General features: G+C 47.7%; 1 protein-coding gene and 1 long non-coding RNA gene across 5 annotated transcripts in view; one reads left to right on the forward strand and one right to left on the reverse strand.

The window, feature by feature from the left end:
* Positions 1–674: 674 nt before the first annotated feature.
* On the reverse strand, positions 675–9,365 carry LOC308461576. Its single transcript, XR_013978908.1, has 2 exons — positions 9,202–9,365; positions 675–7,884 (listed from the first exon to the last, which is right to left on the reverse strand). It is a non-coding gene; the product is annotated as an uncharacterized lncRNA (long non-coding RNA).
* Positions 9,366–15,958: 6,593 nt separating this feature from the next.
* TRIM28 (tripartite motif containing 28) overlaps positions 15,959–16,681 on the forward strand; it is a 31,183-nt gene continuing 30,460 nt past the window's right edge. For 2 of the 4 annotated variants that reach the window (XM_080978408.1, XM_080978409.1), the window contains exon 1: positions 15,960–16,554. In XM_080978408.1, the coding sequence (XP_080834534.1) occupies positions 16,269–16,554 (286 nt within the window). In that variant the 5' untranslated portion in view covers positions 15,960–16,268. Of the gene's footprint in view, positions 16,555–16,681 lie in introns of all 4 variants that reach the window. The other 2 variants (XM_080978411.1, XM_080978410.1) reach the window with 2 other exon arrangements.

The raw sequence follows: 16,681 nt of genomic DNA on the forward strand, positions 1-16,681 counted from the left end.
GAGTAGAGTCTGAAGACACAGGGAGGCACCACCTTGATGAAACTAAGCAGGTCTGTGCCTGATCAGTTGGGAGGAGTAGACTACCCGAGAACCACATATACACAGCCTTGGGTTCCATGGTAGAAGGCAGACAGGATTTCTTTATTTCTCTTTACTATTACATTTATAGTCCACCCTTCCTCCAAGGAGCTCCAACCGGTGTACACCATTCTCCCTCTTCCTATTTTATCCTGACAACAACACTGCGAGGTAGGTAAGGCTAAGGTTAGGCCCAAGGTTGCCCAGTGAGCTTCATGGCCAAGTGGGGATTAAACTCTGGTCTCCCAAGTTTCTAGACCAGACCTGTGGCCACTATGAAACCCTGACTCTTGTGTGGGAAGAATGCCAAGCACAAGTTGTTCTGTATGCTCCAAAGCTAAGCACTTAGGAACACTGAAGGCAAAACAGCTGGGACTCATCTTCTGCAAACCACCCAAAGATCTACCGGCACATCCCAACCTACCTTCTGCCTACCCCCTGCTCTAGCATAGGAGTGTATTTTTGCACGCTGACACAGCAATAGGCAGCTCGCTGCATTTTGCACCCACTCAAATGTCCAGGTAAGTCTCCTAGCCGTGTCAGGTTATTACACCTGAAAATAGTGTCCTAGCTACTCAGGACGTCAACAAGGCATCTTGGAATCAGGAAAAGTGTTTATTTCATACAGTGAAGAGACAGACACTGTTAGTACGATAGGGAAATAGATTAAGATACCATGGGCAATACCAGGGAAAGTGGGAAGTTGGTGGTGGGCATTTCAGAGGGGTGGGAAACCCAGGCTTAAGTTTGGCTACGATACTGCTGCGATGGCATTTACAATTGTTTTGTTAAGGCATACCCATTGGCAGTAATAAAAATCATAGAAAGTACAGACCAAATAATCCAAAACATCCCTGCCCACAAACAATTCTAAAGCAAAGGAAACTTAAACCCCCCACCCCCAGTCCTCAAAAAGCCTAAAACGCAGAGCTCACAAACACTGAACTGAGCCAGAGTAAAACAAATACCCCAAAACTGGCTCCATAGGTGGCACCAGAGTGGGAAGATGGGGAGAAAGCTATGCCCCCTCCTGCAAACTGATAGCTTGCTCTTTGCTGGAGCCTCCTGTGAAATGGAAAAGGCTTTGTTATTCACTAGTAAGGAGGAAAAAAACACCACATACACTTTTGCCAGACAACACCTAAACAATATAACTAAATCATAAACTAGGAATTAAAAGAAGGCCACAATTCTAATGCATGCTTACTTGAAAGTTAACTCTATCAAAACTAATAGGATTGCAATCGCGTGAGGGGGGCATGGGACATTTACTCCAGGGAAAAAACAGGACGGAAGCATGAAAGTGAAATACACCATTGTTTCTCTTTCACAAATCTTAGCATGTGGAACCATGTTCCCACCACCCAAAATGCACTTTGCCCCTTCTGCCACCCCACAGAAGTGGTGCTGATGCTCATAAACGAGTTCAGAAGACTCAGCTGCTCTCAGGAACACCCTTAAGAACGCAAGAACCTAAGAAGAGCCTTCTGGATCAGGCCAATGGCCCATCTAGTCCTGCATTGTTGTCACAGCGGCCAACAAGATGCCTGTGGGAAACCTGTAGGCAGGATTCGAGCAGAAGAGCCCTCTCCCGGCTTTGGTTTCTGGCAACTGGTTTTCAGAATTATTGCTGCCTCCAACTGTGGAGACAAAGCACAGCCATCATGGCTAGTAGCCATTGATTGCCCCTTCCTCCATGAATTTGTCTAGTCCTCTTTTGAAGCAATCTGGTGCCCATCACTGCCTCGTGGGGGTGAGTTCCATAGTTTAACGATGCACTGCATGGAGAAGTACTTTGTTTTATCTGTCCCGAATCTTCCAACATTCAGCTTCACCAGATGTCCACAACCGGGTGGACATCTGCTCTCTTGCGGGTAAGAGTTTTAACAAATGTGAAGTAAAGGTTGACCGCACACCAACCCAAGCCCAACGACTGAACCAGCCTTCGACAACCTGGCGCCTTTTAGATGTGTTAGACTATATAGCTCTATCAGCTCCAGCCAGCAGAGCCGTAGTTTGAAACATCTGGAGGACACCAGGTTGGCAGAGGCTGTGAGCCAAGAGTTCAAATGTACACTTTTAGGTGGCCCCAGATCCTGGCATCTAGACACCGTTCTTGATGTACCACAGGATCATTTTCAAAACGTCTGGTTGGAAAAGCCTGACGCAAAGAATGAGACTGGGGGGCGGGCAGGAGAAGGTTCCTGGACCACTGCTATTTTGCACATGGAATTCAATCACATGCTAGCAAGTTCAGGTTGAGCAATTAATAGTGGATTTAGCGCTCTTGTTCAAGACACTTTAAAAAAGAGAGCCACTTTTTAGCAGTAAGGAAAGCGATGGGAAAATGCACTGGAAGGTGTGCAATACTAACTGCTTGATGTTACATCCAAAAAGAAAAAGAATTAAAATAAATAAAGAATAAACACTTTCCAGGTTGGGGATGGGAGAGAGAATGGTAATCCATAACATCACATCTATGGCAGCAGAGCTGGTCTGGTCACTACGAGCCAATTTCTGCTTTTCTCCAAGTACTGCTACTACAGAAATGACTGATTTCACCAAAGTCCACAATTGTACAGGAGGGGAAATTAAAAGTGTACCACCAGCAATGATAGTTCTACAATACTGCTGCACAACTTGAAAAATTATCTATATACAAGCTGTTGGGAGGTGTTTTTTTAAAAGAAACTGCCATTAGCAAAGTCATAGGCCAGGCATAACACAACAACATTATGGGTGCAGCACAGTGAACTTCAGGCTCTGAAGTCGCACTGAAATCAATAGGCCTTTGGCATCCTTCTATCTGGAGTGCACCACTCACATGGGAAATGAGACCCTTTCCTGCTCCCCCAGAATCCACCAGTCATAGTTGTACATGAGTCCACAGCAGACATAGGGTATATGCATGCAAAATGTCTAATGAAAGTGACCAATCAAGTGCAAGATCAAAAATACTTTGTTCTCCAGCATAAACCCAGCAGAATCAGCATATTCCTTCCTTCCAAGATCAGGCAGCTGAGGTCTGCAACAAGAAACACAAACCAGTTCCCTACTACCTGACTCATGGATGGCAGGATTAGAATGAGGCCCTGAGCGGATGGCTCTTCTTTAGAGACCTCTTTATGCCCTACAGGTCTTCCACAATCCAAATAATGGCTGAATTCTGCCTTCAGAATTTTCCATGCATTTGCACTTATGATAGCAAACAGAACCACAATTATTTCCCCTCTGTACACTCTTGTACAATGGATTGGCAACGAAATGACTTGTTCACTTTAGTGTTTGTGCACTGACTTTATCGCTTAAGCAAACTCCTGCTGTTTACGAGGATAGGGGCAAATACCCATAGGTTTGTGGGGTATTATTGGCAGTGGAGAGTTGACCTCTCTGGTTGGGTTTAGCAGAATAAATCAATGGGCTGCATCCAGCTTAAGTAACTTAACACTTTTCGTTTTGCTGGAACCGGTAGGACTTAATACAGTCACGACCAACTTGTCTTATTGATTTCAATGAGCCTACAGCATCACCAAGAGCACCATCCTATCAAATGCTATTCCTCTGTGTTCAATGGGACTTTCTGCAAGGTAAGAATATGGCAGATTGCAGCCCAAGAGTCTGGAGTCAACCAATATTATTCTTTTCTTTAACAGTTTGTTGTGTGGCAGAACCTCCACACTTGGGAATAGAGGCTGGCCCATTACGGTGAACAGGGCACTGTCCTACCCATCTCAAGTCTGCCCTCAGCCAGTCCTCCCTGCCTTCTTTCTTACCAAGGTTCCGGGGTGTGTGGTGGTTTACACCGTCTATCAGCAATCCTTAGTCTCTGTGTTGTCCTTGCCCAAGTCAGCAGGGAGAAAGATGAGAACTGGAATTACTTGGCTCTGCCTGTCTTTGGCTGTGGCTCCACATTTTATTGATCTTACAGCCCCATGGGCAACAGCTGTAACTACACACATCTAGAATGGGTGTGGGTGTGTGTAGGTCCAGATTTTTAAGCCATGGGTCAGAGGTGACATATTCTTAGAAAACTGTCTTCCCCCACTCCACACATCTGAAAGCTTATTGATAGTCAGGAGGAGGACATGTTTAAGCCTAGGTGAGGGAAGCAAGCAGTTTCACTTCCAGGAAAAGCTGCCTTCTGGTTGTGATGTATGAGGGAGCAGACCTGAAAACTCTACCTCTGGCCCAAAGCGAACTGACTTAGCTTGTGCTCCTCCCTTGAAGCATCAAGGCTCAAATCAGACTCAGGAGCCTCGGCCCTAGTGGAAGGAATGCCACACAAACTGACCACCCAAGAGGAAGGGAAAGCTATACCAGTCTCAAGTGTGTTGTTGGCAATTACCAGAGATCTCTCCATTCAGAAAGGCAAAAGCCTGACTTTGGGGAGATAAACCCCTAAGGCAATTAAAAGGTTGCAACCATCATTTAGGGCACGGCAGAACATTCCAAGTATTTTTCTAGCAATTGCAGGGTCTTGGGAATCCCAAACAAAAAAAGTCAACCATCACGTCTGTACTATGCAGAATACTGAACAAATATAGGTTCACCATTTCCGTATTTCCACTGTTTGAGCACTCAGAGAGAAACCAATGTCAGGCTTAGTGCGGTTTCAAATTCATAGGAAGCAGAATAAAATAAGAGTTGACATAGAAGTATGAAACAGCTGCAGTTTTGATCCATCAACCTTATTCTTTCCAACGATTCTTGTGGTTTTTGTTGTGCTACATCAAGTTGGCCGTTGAGATTCTGATGCACAGGTGCTGTTTCTCCCATTTTGTATTTAGAAAGAGTTCAGAAAAAGCAGAGCGAAAACAAAAGAGTCTCTGCCTGCATCTTGCTGGCAGTTCCCTTTGTTATGACCAACACGGGCTTCAAAGATTTAGACCTGTCATTAGGCAAACTAGTAAAGGTGTTATAAAGAATTTCTGCTCTTAGCCGAACAAACGGAGAGTTGGCAGGTTGCTGTTGCTCCTTGGCTCCTATTTCCTCCCTCCGTTGAGTTTCAATTTATTTCTTTTGTTTGTGTTCATAAACTCAAACCTTTCTAATGAGACGTTTTGCTCCATACTTGCTGTACTTCTGCACTGCTTCATCACCCTGGATCCAAAGAGGCCACATCAAAAATGACACATGCAGAGACCAAAGGCCACATAACTCAAGGCAGTCACATGGGGGAATCCATGTCTTAGGGGGGCCCTGATACAAGACCATGGCTGTGCCCTTGTGCTATGCCTCTGAAGAGCCCGAGTGCCCAGGACCTTCAAAAAACCACACATCAGATTAGTTAAGAGCCACAGACAGCAAACTGGGAGACAAGCAAGACAGTATTTCCTAGGAGCACAGGCTTAAGCTGAGAAAGTTTCGGGGACTCCAGCTAAGAAATTTGCTGCCTCCGCATCTCTTTCCATATGTTTCAGAGCAGCAAGATACCCGACTTCCTAAAGAATCACCAAATGTCCCCTTAAATGTCTTCGATAGAGGAAAGCCAGCTAACTATTTTGTGTGGAGACAGCTGACAGTATCATTTATAACTTCCTCCTCCATTTAAAAAAGCACAAGTAGCTACATTAAAAAACCCAACTAATTTAAGGTTAGTTTTTTACCCTATCTCTCAACTACAACAGAGTTACGCTGTGAAATGTATCAGCAGAACTACAGTCTTGTTCAAGGAGAAGAAAACCATTTCAGGAGATTCAGCCTTACCAGGAGATGCCAGATTGCACCTGGGACACTATGCATACAAGGCAGATGCTCTACCACTGAGCTACAGCCCTTCTGAAGGGCAAAGGAGAGACAAACCCAAACAAACCCCAATGAGAACAGAGCATGCTCGGTGGCCACAGAACACCGAGTATCTGTCAGGTGGGGCAATGGGACAGAAAACTGGGAGATGGGGAACAGAATGGAGTACTCTGAAAAGAGGCATGGCTGGCAGGCAAAAGCACTGTAACATTTTGTTGCAGATCCCACTCGCAAGATAAAAATACTGCAAAACTAGATGCACACACTGCCAAGTGCCATGGAAGAGACATAGACAAGTTCTGTGAATTGGTTCAGAAGCAAACCAATAGCCTTTCCCCCCAGCTGAAGGATACTGAAATGCTCAAAGGTCAGGCCCAGTGTTCCTGGTGTCATTTCCTGGGTATTGTGGGCAGATGCAAGTATGATATAAACTGCTTTTTCTTGGCCACAATGGCTGAAATGAAAGCTGAGGGAAAGGAGGGTGGAAGAGTTACTCTAACTTCATTCCAAGTGAATTACCAGAATGATGCTTTTTTTTTACTCCGCAGATTGGCATAATGTTTACATGCTCACACATCCGTTGAGATGCTGGAGGTGTGCATGGGGGAGGTGTGCAAACACCTCAAGTCTAAGCGTTTGTTCAGTTTCTTACTTTTGACGCACAGCATATTTCTTGATAGCCAAGTGGAAATTTAAAAAGGGTGGCCTTCATTTGCCATACTGAAGAGAAGGAAAAACACCCACCCCCACATACAGATGGCGTCAGGAAGATTTGACACTGTCCTTCCTGCTCTGAAAGAAGTAGCAGAACAACCTGCAGTTCCAGCATTTAAAATTATCGTCATTAGGTCTGCAAATGAACTGAGTGTGAAGTCCACATTGCTTCGGTCCTTGTGCAGACCAGAGACAAACCACTGCTGAATTTGCTATGCCCAGTTCTCTATCAATTCACAGCAGCTAAACACCACTCAGGTTATTTTATAGCATGGAGAAATGATGGAGGAAGGGGGGGGGGAAGAGCCATCCTGACATAAAGACAAACGTATGTCCTATACTGGCCATTTCTCACCCCCCCCCCCATTTGGATGGATATAGGACCAACCCAGCTGACTAAACTTTATGGGTTCTCTGGTGCCTTACAAGGTGGGAGGCCGCCCCAAACCCTTTCCCGCAGCTGGCACACTTGAAAGGTTTCTCCCCCGAATGCGTGGCACGGTGGCGCTCCAGGTGGGCGTTGCGGGTGAAGCCCTTCCCGCAGTCGCCGCAGGAGAAGGGCTTGTCCCCGCTGTGGATGCCTTGGTGGCGCTGGAGGTGTGCGCTGCGGGTGAAGCGCTTGCCGCAGCGCGTGCAGCGGAAAGGCCTCTCCCCGGTGTGCGTGCCCTGGTGTCGGGTGACGTGGGCGCTGCGTGTGAAAGCTTTGCCGCAAACGCCGCACTCGTACGGGCGCTCCCCGGTGTGCGTGCTGTGGTGCCGGGTGAGGTGGGAGTTGCGCCCAAAGGCCTTCCCGCAGTAGGTGCACTTGTAGGGCCTCTCCCCCGAATGGGTCTCCTGGTGCCGCGCCAGGTGGGCGCTCTTGGCAAAGCTTTTCCCGCAGTAGCTGCAGCTGAATGGCCGGTCCTCTTCCTGCACCTGCTGCCCGAGGCGCTTTCCGCCCAAGGGGCGCTGGAGCCCGGAATGGGTGGCCATGTGTCGGGTCAGGTGTGAATTGCGCCGGAAGCCTTTCCCGCAGTAGGGGCACGTGTGAGATTTCTCCCCCATGCCAGCGGCTGCTGGTGGTGGTGGTGGTGGTGGTGGTAGTGGCGGCGGTCCGGGGAAGGTTCCTCCGTAGGAAAAGGAAGCTCCTGCCTCAGCACACCTCACCTCGGCCTGGCCTGGCCAGCAGTGGTTGAACAGACCTCCTGCCAGCCCAGAGCAATAGGCCTGGCCTATCTCGGGGCTTCTCCCGCAGTAAGCCGTTTTGATAGTTAGGCTTTTTTCTTTCTTTATAAGCCTTCTTTCAACCACTTCTCACCTTCTCAGCCTCCTCTTGACTAACAGTTTTTGGACCTTTGCCCACACCACCTGCTCGAGAAACAGAGAAAAGAAAAGAGAGAGAGAGAAGGAACATATATGAGTTGTGGCCAAAGCTGAGCAATAGGATGAGAAAGAGAGACAACGCAATGTAGGTCAACAAAGTTTATGAATACTTTCCACCTCCTGCACTCGCCACCTTCACCCCCACATACATTTTTTTAAAAATAGTGGCTCATGTACTTTTGGGAAAATGTAGATAAAAAGTAGCATTTTACAAGTTTTATTACTGCACTATTGATGTGCATTGCGCACATTGTACCTTTAGATCTAGGGCGTTTTAGGCTTGATTGTTAATAACACACTTCCAAAGAAACTGGGTTTTTTAAAAATGTCAAATTATACTTTTCAGGTAAGATTGGCTCCCAAACCAGCTTACAAGGAGAATCTACCGAGGTAGAATCAGAATTCCATCTTAAAACCATGGCCAGCTCAGACACAGTGGCTTTGACACTAGTCCACAGCCACCTTTTCCTTCCCCACTCATTGTTTTGCTTACCATTCAGGCCTGGTGAAGAGTCCCGGAAAACTTGCATGTTGTGATGTTTAATAGAGAATGTGTATTTAGCTCCCTGCCCCACGAAGCATACACTCTACGTTAAATCTTAAATGCTACTCAGAAAAACAAAACAATGGTTCTTGAATCTGTGTGGGTGTGTATGTTCGGGGCTTTTTTTTAACCTGAGCTCACAGGACCTCAGCTCTGGCACCTCTCAGGTGGGCTCCATTGTCATTCTAAGAGGACAAGCTCACGGTGAGCTTGGATACCTTTTTTTCCTAGAAAAATAGCACTGTGTATGTGTGTGAATACATATGTATGTAATATATGTATGTATATACAAAGAGAACAAGCCAAGCATTCCTATAACACCTCAGACACATCATTAGAAAGCCGCACCCACACAGTCTTTTTTTTTTTTGCATTACAAGATAAATCGCACAAATCCGATGGGTCTCAGTGGGGCTTCCTCCCTCCCCCCGGTAAACAGTTACAGGATGACCGCCTTCAATCTGCAGAAAAGTAAAAGAATAACCCACAACGAAAATCCCACCCGAGGTTGGGCCGCGCTTAGTCGCGGAAACGGAGCGAATGGGAGGAAGACAATTAAAGGCCGAAAGCGAGGAGGGAGGAGATGAGCTCCCTGCTGCAAAAAAAAAAGGGGGGGATAAGGAAAGAGAGAAAAACGGGGGGAATGTGGGGCACGGAACTGGGAGGCGGGAAGCGCCCTCCGGCGCTGGGGGCGCGCGCCGCCCTCCCCGGCTCCGCATCGTGGGCTCCGCCCTCCTCTCCGTCCAAGGCGCTCTCACCGATGCAGCCCCCGCGCAGGGATCCCGGAGGGGGGGGTCGCGCGCCCTGCGACAGGCGCGTCTGGACCTCGGGCCCCGGGAGGGAACCAGCCACCCTCGCAGCGTGTGTGGGTGGGTGGGCAGCGGCGGGTCCGGGCACAGGAAAGGACCCCTCGCTGCATCCTGTCCCCCACCCTTCGCTTCGCGCGGCGGCGGCAGCTCCGGCTCGATGGTTTTAACCCTCCTCCAGCCGACGAGGGAGAGGCTTCGTCCGGCTGGGTTGGGAAACAGCAGCAAGCGCAGAGGGAGCGGAGGCAGAGAGGAAGCATCATCACCACCATCATTATTAAGAAAAGGCACGACGGCAAGCTCTCGCCGCTCGTTTCCACAGACCCGAGAGGCAGATTTATTTATTTCCGTTAAAAAAAGAAAACCCGTTCCGAATGCAGAGGTCGCATTCAGCACCGATTTGCAAGATTTGCTGCCGTGAGGGTTTCACAGCCTCCCTTGAAGGGCTGTGGTGTTGGTGGTGCGCGCACACACCGTATATTAAAGCGCATTGCCCCCCATCCCCCGCAAATAATCCTGAGAAACGTAGGTCGTTCAGGGTGCTGGAAGTTATAGTTCTGTGCGGGATAAACTGCAGTTCCCGGGACTCGTGCGTGTGCTTTAAATGCACGGGGCGGTCGCAGCATCCTTATGTGAAGCACTTCGAGCGTAGTAAGGTGCAGAGTCTTATTAAATCATTTGATGCGCACAGTTCGGCTGTAGCAACAGTTTTAAATATTGGCTCGGCTCCGATTTGGAAAGGGGGAGGTGCTTGCTAGCTTCCAATTTTACATTATAATACATTTACGAAAACCTAAGCTTATCCTTTTGGTAGCCTCCTTTGTGCCCCTTCTGCCTCCAGGCAAAACACTGCTCCTTTCCTTGATCCACCCTGCAGACTGCTCCCCCACCAAGAGATTTATGCTTGTTCTTCGCCTCCAATACTCCCTTTGTTCTAGTTTATGGCAGGGTTGATAAGACTGTGAGAAGGAAGGACGAGTCTCTGTTCCTCCACTGACCAATGCACTTCAGGAGTGATCTAAAACTGCTTTGAAGCTTCACTCCTAGAGCTCAGGGAGTGAGCAGCAGGGCCCCAGAGATATTATCTGTAACATTGATTTAGTGCCCTTTCAGCTTCAGCAACAAACCAGACTGGAGTAAGGGCATGGTTGGCTGCGTTTCTGGAATTTCTGAGTTATAACTATTTATGGCCTACAAATTAAAATTTCTCCTCTGTCAGAAACCCACACAGATGGAAGTTGTCCTGTCCCTGAAATTGTCCTATATGTCCAGTTTTCCATTTCTCATATGACCTATGCAACTCCCTCCCCCTTCAGCTAGGAGCCAGGCCATTGTCTGCTTATGTTTGTGTTTTTTATCTGTTATTTCTAGTCATTTTGTGTATGATTACTTTTCAGATAACTCTGTATCTCATGGTCTGAAGGTACATGATGCAGTTTGAAACTTAAATATGGGAGAAGGGCAGACAACAGTGAGGTGCTTTTGAAGACTCACGGTGAGGCTCCTAACTAGCTCTCTCATTCCGTCCTAGTTCTCCCCACAAATAAGCAAACATATATTACTAATAGGAAGTGTACATAAAACCTTTAGTGGTTGCAATATACTATATTTTAATAGCACTCAAATGAGAAAACTACTGCACCAGCATTTTATGAAGCTTCACCCCCCCACACCTTTGGAGACTATGTATTCCCTTGTCTCCTATGCTGGAGCATATACCAGTGCATATTTAAAAGAAAATAGCCAAACGACACACATTCCCAATCTAGCAATAAAATTCTCTCACTTGCTCTCTTATTGAATACTAGCTGGAAGAGCCCAGCATTGCTTGGGAATTCTAACAAGCTAATAAATACTGGGATTTATAAATGAATACTATATTTTCTTAGTTTCTAGGGCTATGCATGCCCACCCTCCCCCAACTAGGGAACACCTGACCAGCCCCAAATCAATTTGGGGGCAGGCCTCATGTTTAATTAGGATTTTAAAAACATGATATGATGAGGAGGGGGACAAAGGAAGGAGATGCTGCACCTCCTCCTCCCCCCCCCGCCTCCCCACCACACTGCAGATAGCAGAAGGGTTCAATCTGCTGGGTGTTGTTCTGTTAACATGTTCCCTGTAGTGAGCACTATGGCAAAGCAGACCCCTGCAGCCAAAAGGACTGCAGGATTGGTGGGAGGCTCCTGCACTGCTGATGCACATGCTCATACCTGCTTTCTTTCCCCTTTATGCCCTCCCGGCCTCCACATTGTTGCCTATGTTTCCTGACTTGTGGTTCAGGCCTCAGGCACACCCACTCTGATCACTACCACTGCTAGCATCGCCTTCTCCAACTCCCTGGCCACTGCCATCTCTGGCTGCCATCATCACTGCTGCTACCACCACATTGTGGGAAGCATCCGCCTGACCTGGACCCAGCTCACTTTCCCTCCCCATCTTCTGAAACTGACTTGTGTATTACTCATTGCCATGGGAACCATAACTGATGGTGAGAGACAAACTAACTGACCTGCCGTGGTGGTCCAGTGCAGTAGTCACACTGTATTGGTGAGTATGTGGTTCAATCCTGTTCAGTTTGACTGTGTGTGTGTTCCTTTGCTGGGAATAGACACACACAGCCAAACTGCTGTATGGGCTGTTTGAAAGCCCTCTTGAAAACAGCCCCATGCTTGTAGAAGCTGCCTGTCTCACCTTCTTCCCCCATGACAGACCTGGATTACTCCAGGCAACCTGACTCAAGATGATTTGTACCTGTCTCAACCCAACTTGGTTGAAGCTCAGATCCAAATCTAGTGCACAGCCATTTTCATTTACTGCCAAATTTGATTAAAATCACTGCAATTTTGAAAGGTTCAGCCCACTATCTTTATTCAAAATAGCACCCCATGATATCCAAATATAGACCAAAATGTTACTCTCTATCTCAGGAACCATCATGCCAAACTTGGGTGGTGATATCTTCAGAGGTGCAGTTTGGAATGGTTTTGTCTGCCATCTTGATTCAAAAGGGGCATGGCAATTTCCAAATACAAACCAAAACCCATCTCCATCCTGGGAACCATCACAACAAATAGAGCCATGATATCTTCAAAAGTGTCCAAATCAGTAGTGTTTGTAACTGTGTGGTCTTTCATAAACCAAATCCCACTCCTCAATCTTGGGAACTGTCACAGCAAATTGGGTGACAATATCTTCAGAAGTGCCAAAATTGATGCAGTTTGGAATGATTTGGTCCATTATTCTGATTCAGAATGGCACCTAGTTTCTAAAAGTAGGCAGAAACTAACTCCTCCATCTTGAGAACCATTGTGCCAAGTTGGGTGGTGATATATCAATAGGTGTATGAATGCATAGAGAACAGACAGACAGACGAACTAACTTGGCAAAATACTTGGTAGAGGGGAAAGAAGGAAGAAAAAAAGATATAAAGCCCTGCTGGATCAGACCAAAGCTCTATCAAGTTCAGCATCCTGTTCTCACAGCTGGTATTCAGAGACATACTGCCTTCAACTGTGGATGTGGTACACAGCCATCCTGACTAATAGCAATTGATAGCATATTACATGAATTTAAAAGCCATTCAAGTTCTCTACCATTACTACCTCTTGCGGGAGCAACTTCCACAGCTTAACTATGTACTGTACAAAGAATTACTTCCTTTTACCTGTCCTGAATCATCAAACATTCATTGTATGGCCCATGTTCTAATCTAGTATTAGAAGACAGAAAAACCTTTCTCCAATTTTCCCACACCATGCAAGTTACCAGGAAGATGTAGAAATGTATTTTCAAAGTGTTTTAACAATCAAGTGAAAAGGCAGGGTGACAGTGTTTCTATGGAAAAGAGAAAAGCACACGCTAATAATCAGTTGTTCCTGATTGCTCTGTTTCAGTGTATTAGCATCTAAATGACCTATTATGTCTTGCCTGGAAAGTCAATGCAGGATTCTTCTAAAGGCTATCCAAAAAAATGTAAAGTTAAGTAGGATAGTTCAGGGAATAAATGTAATAAATAAAACTTGGGAAATCCTTCATTGTTATTCACTGATGAGAGATCAATGGAGCCACTAAAGCACTGGGCTGTGAATGAATGTGTAAGAAAGTATGTACTTGAGAGTCATTGTCTGGGGGGGGGGGTCCACTTCAGACTCCATTGTATGTTTTCAAAATTTTGGCAGCAGAATCCAAGGCATGTCTGCTCAGGAGTAAGTCCCCTTTAGTTCATTGAGGCTAATTCCTATGTAAATGGGCATAGGGTTGCAGCGTTACTGAGTAATTACTTGGGAAGAGTGACTGGGAAATGAAATGCAGTGGTAGTTGTATTTTATGATGTCTGAATCAGTTAAACACAAATGCTGTGATCCTCTTCAGGTTTATACTGTACATGCCCCTCAAAACAGATAGCTGCTAAATTATTTCAGAGAGAGCCTCAAGCTTGGATTTTGACAAATCTGTGTGGGAAAAAGATGAATAACTGTAGGAAAATTGCTGGGACTCTCATGGTGTGTGTCTGATACTGGAACCTGGAATAGGGTCATCATGTGAGGATGGTATTGTATTTGAAGACTAGTTACAAAGTAGCAACGGGAGACTCAGATTCAAAGCCCCCCATTATTGGGGTCAGTCATTATCTGTTAGTTTTGCATACTTTACAATAATAATAATAATTTCATTATTTCTACCCCGCCCATCTGACTGGTTTGCCCTAGCCACAACAGAGTGGCTGTGATCATAAAACAGATGCATGGAAAACCATGTACTCTTCCTGGAGGAAAAGCAGGATATACTGCAAATATATTAAACAGGTTAGGTACTCTTAACAAAAACAAATAAAAGATAAAAAGATAGAATAATATATTGGAATGTGTGCTTTATTTGAAAGGCTATCTGGTCCAAACCCAGTTTAAAGATTAAAAAACCCATTAAGGACAGTAAAGAGCTTGAAGTTGCCCATCAGAATTTAGCACCTGGGCAGCCAACAAAGCAGGCACACAGGTCACTTGATCCGAGTCTGCCACTATGGTCTCTCCCCCCCCCCCCCCCAGTTTCCACCCCATCTATGCATATAAATCAGCATAAGCAAATTTTATGCAAATCTATTTTTTTCTGGCAGTGCATTTGCACGTTTTTGGTGTTAGATAAGTGGCCACCTTAACGTGGATGCTAGGTGGCTCAAATTAATGTTGGCCTACGCTGTGAGTTAAACCACAGAGCCTAGGACTTGCCGATCAGAAGGTCGGTGGTTTGAATCCCCATGACGGGGTGAGCTCCCGTTGCTTGGTCCCTGTTCCTGCCAACCTAGCAGTTCAAAAGCACATCAAAGTGCAAGTAGATAAATAGGAACCGCTCCAGCGGGAAGGTAAACGGCGTTTCCGTGCGCTGCTTTGGTTTGCCAGAAGTGGCTTAGTCATGCTGGCCACATGACCTGGAAGCTGTACGCTGGCTCCCTCAGCCAATAAAGTGAGATGAGCGCCACAACCCCAGAGTCCGTCGTGACTGGACCTAATGGTCAGGGGTCCCTTTACCTTTAGCCTTCATAAACAGTAGCTGAGATGGCAAACTACCAAAAATAAAATAAAAATATTGTGACCAAGCTTCCAGTCACCAGAGTCCCCATCATGAGACACACAAAGTGTTATCTTCATTTCATGTATCTAATAAAGTGAGTTCTAGTCTTGAAGGCTTATGCCATTACCTACCACAATATATTTACTAGGCTTCATGGGAAGGGAGAGGCAGCTGCCTCCATAACCATAGGTTCTGCCCCCCCCCCCAATCCTGGTCACGCCCATGAAAGGCTTTAAGGTGCTGCAAGATTATTTTTTTAAAAAGAAAAACATGTTACTGGCTTCAAGAATACAGTGTTAGGGCGAGATGTGTGTAGCAATACTTCCCAGCTGTTAGTGGTGGCAGGGACTGGCTAGTGCTTTAGGAGACATTTGTGAATCTGGAGTTGCTCCCCATTATCCTTGAAAAATAAATTATCCAGTTCATTGGGCTGTGAAGGGGTTGGGGTGTGTGATATCGGTGTCACTTTGGAGTCACTCCGAAGCAGCTACTCCAGAATTACCCTGACCTGCTTGCTTCGCTTCAGCCATTTAATGCTTTAAAGGGGAGCCTCTGATCGGGCTTCAACATGGAGGATGAAAGGGATTCGGTTAAGCAAAGGGGCGGGGAGGCGGAACAAAAAGGACTGGCTGCTCCCAGACTTTGCTTCTTCGCAACTGGCTCTTCCCATGTCAATCCAAAGCCCATTCCCGCCTCTCCCAACCAGCTCCAGAGACTTCACGGTTGCCATGGTTTCAGCCTCTTAAATCTCCCTTCGCCCGCCCCGCTCAGGGAGAGGGCGGGGCCTGAGCCAACAGCATTCCAAGCCTTGATTTATTCGCTCCAATAAAACAGACCGGGGAAGCTGAGGTGCGCGGGGTGGAGGAGGGGGGGTGTACAATTGTGAAGCGTACCGGATTTTGATTGGACGGCTATTTATTCCCTCCTTGTTTCTTGGAGGAGGCGGGAAGATGGCGGGCAGTTTACCAGTTGGCCGGTTTTGAGCATCGATCAAAGATTCCGATTGGCCTTGGAAGATGCCTAGCTCCGCCTCCTGAAAAAAAAGAGGCCTGGAAGGCGCGCGTAACGGGGCTTCTATCCCTGCCGTCCCTCCCCCCCCCAACTCCTGAAAACTACCCGTCGTTCACTCGGCCGAGTGGGCGGAGCTTCAGGAAGAGGAGGAAGGAGGGAGAGAGAGAGCAAAGGCAAGAGCGAGCTGTAACGGAGCCAGGCCTCTTGTCTGTCTCTCTGTGCTCGCTGCGCGCGCCGCTCCCCTTGTCTTTCTCTCTCTCTCGCAGCGCGTGCGGGGAACAGGCAGGGCCCCAGCGGGTGGCGGAGCGTCTCCCTCTCGAGGCCGCCAGCGCCGCCCCCCCCCCCGCCAGCCTCCCACGAGGCCCAGCTTCTTCGCGCGCGGGCGCGTGTGTGCGGCTGCTGCTTCTCCTGCTCCTGCTGCTCCTCCTCTCGGTGCAATGTCTGCTCCTGCGACGGCCCCTGCCCCTGCGGAAGCTGCTGGCGGAGGCGGCGCCGGCGCCGCTGGGGACAAGCAGCGCTCTTCCACCGCCGCCGCCGCCGCCCCGCTCAACGTGGAAGGCATCGACCTGCTGGAGAAATGCGGCGTGTGCCGGGAGAGGCTGCGCTCCGAGCGGGACCCGCGCCTCCTGCCTTGCCTCCACACCGTCTGCAAGGAGTGCATGAAGGTCGAGCCCGCCGCCGCCGCCGCTGCAGCAGCCGGCGGCAACAACAAGGATGGCCAAGGTGAGGCTGGCGGGGAAGAAGCGGGCGGTGGGCGGCGGGTGAGAAGGAGTCCCTCCTGGCAGGGGTTGAGGCGGAGGAAGCTTGCGACGGAATGGGAGGCGGGTGCAAAAGATGTTGGCTTCCTATC

The sequence above is a fragment of the Podarcis pityusensis genome (genome assembly GCF_964106645.2).
Source record: "Podarcis pityusensis genome assembly, chromosome: 13".
In the NCBI taxonomy this organism is placed as follows: domain Eukaryota; kingdom Metazoa; phylum Chordata; class Lepidosauria; order Squamata; family Lacertidae; genus Podarcis; species Podarcis pityusensis.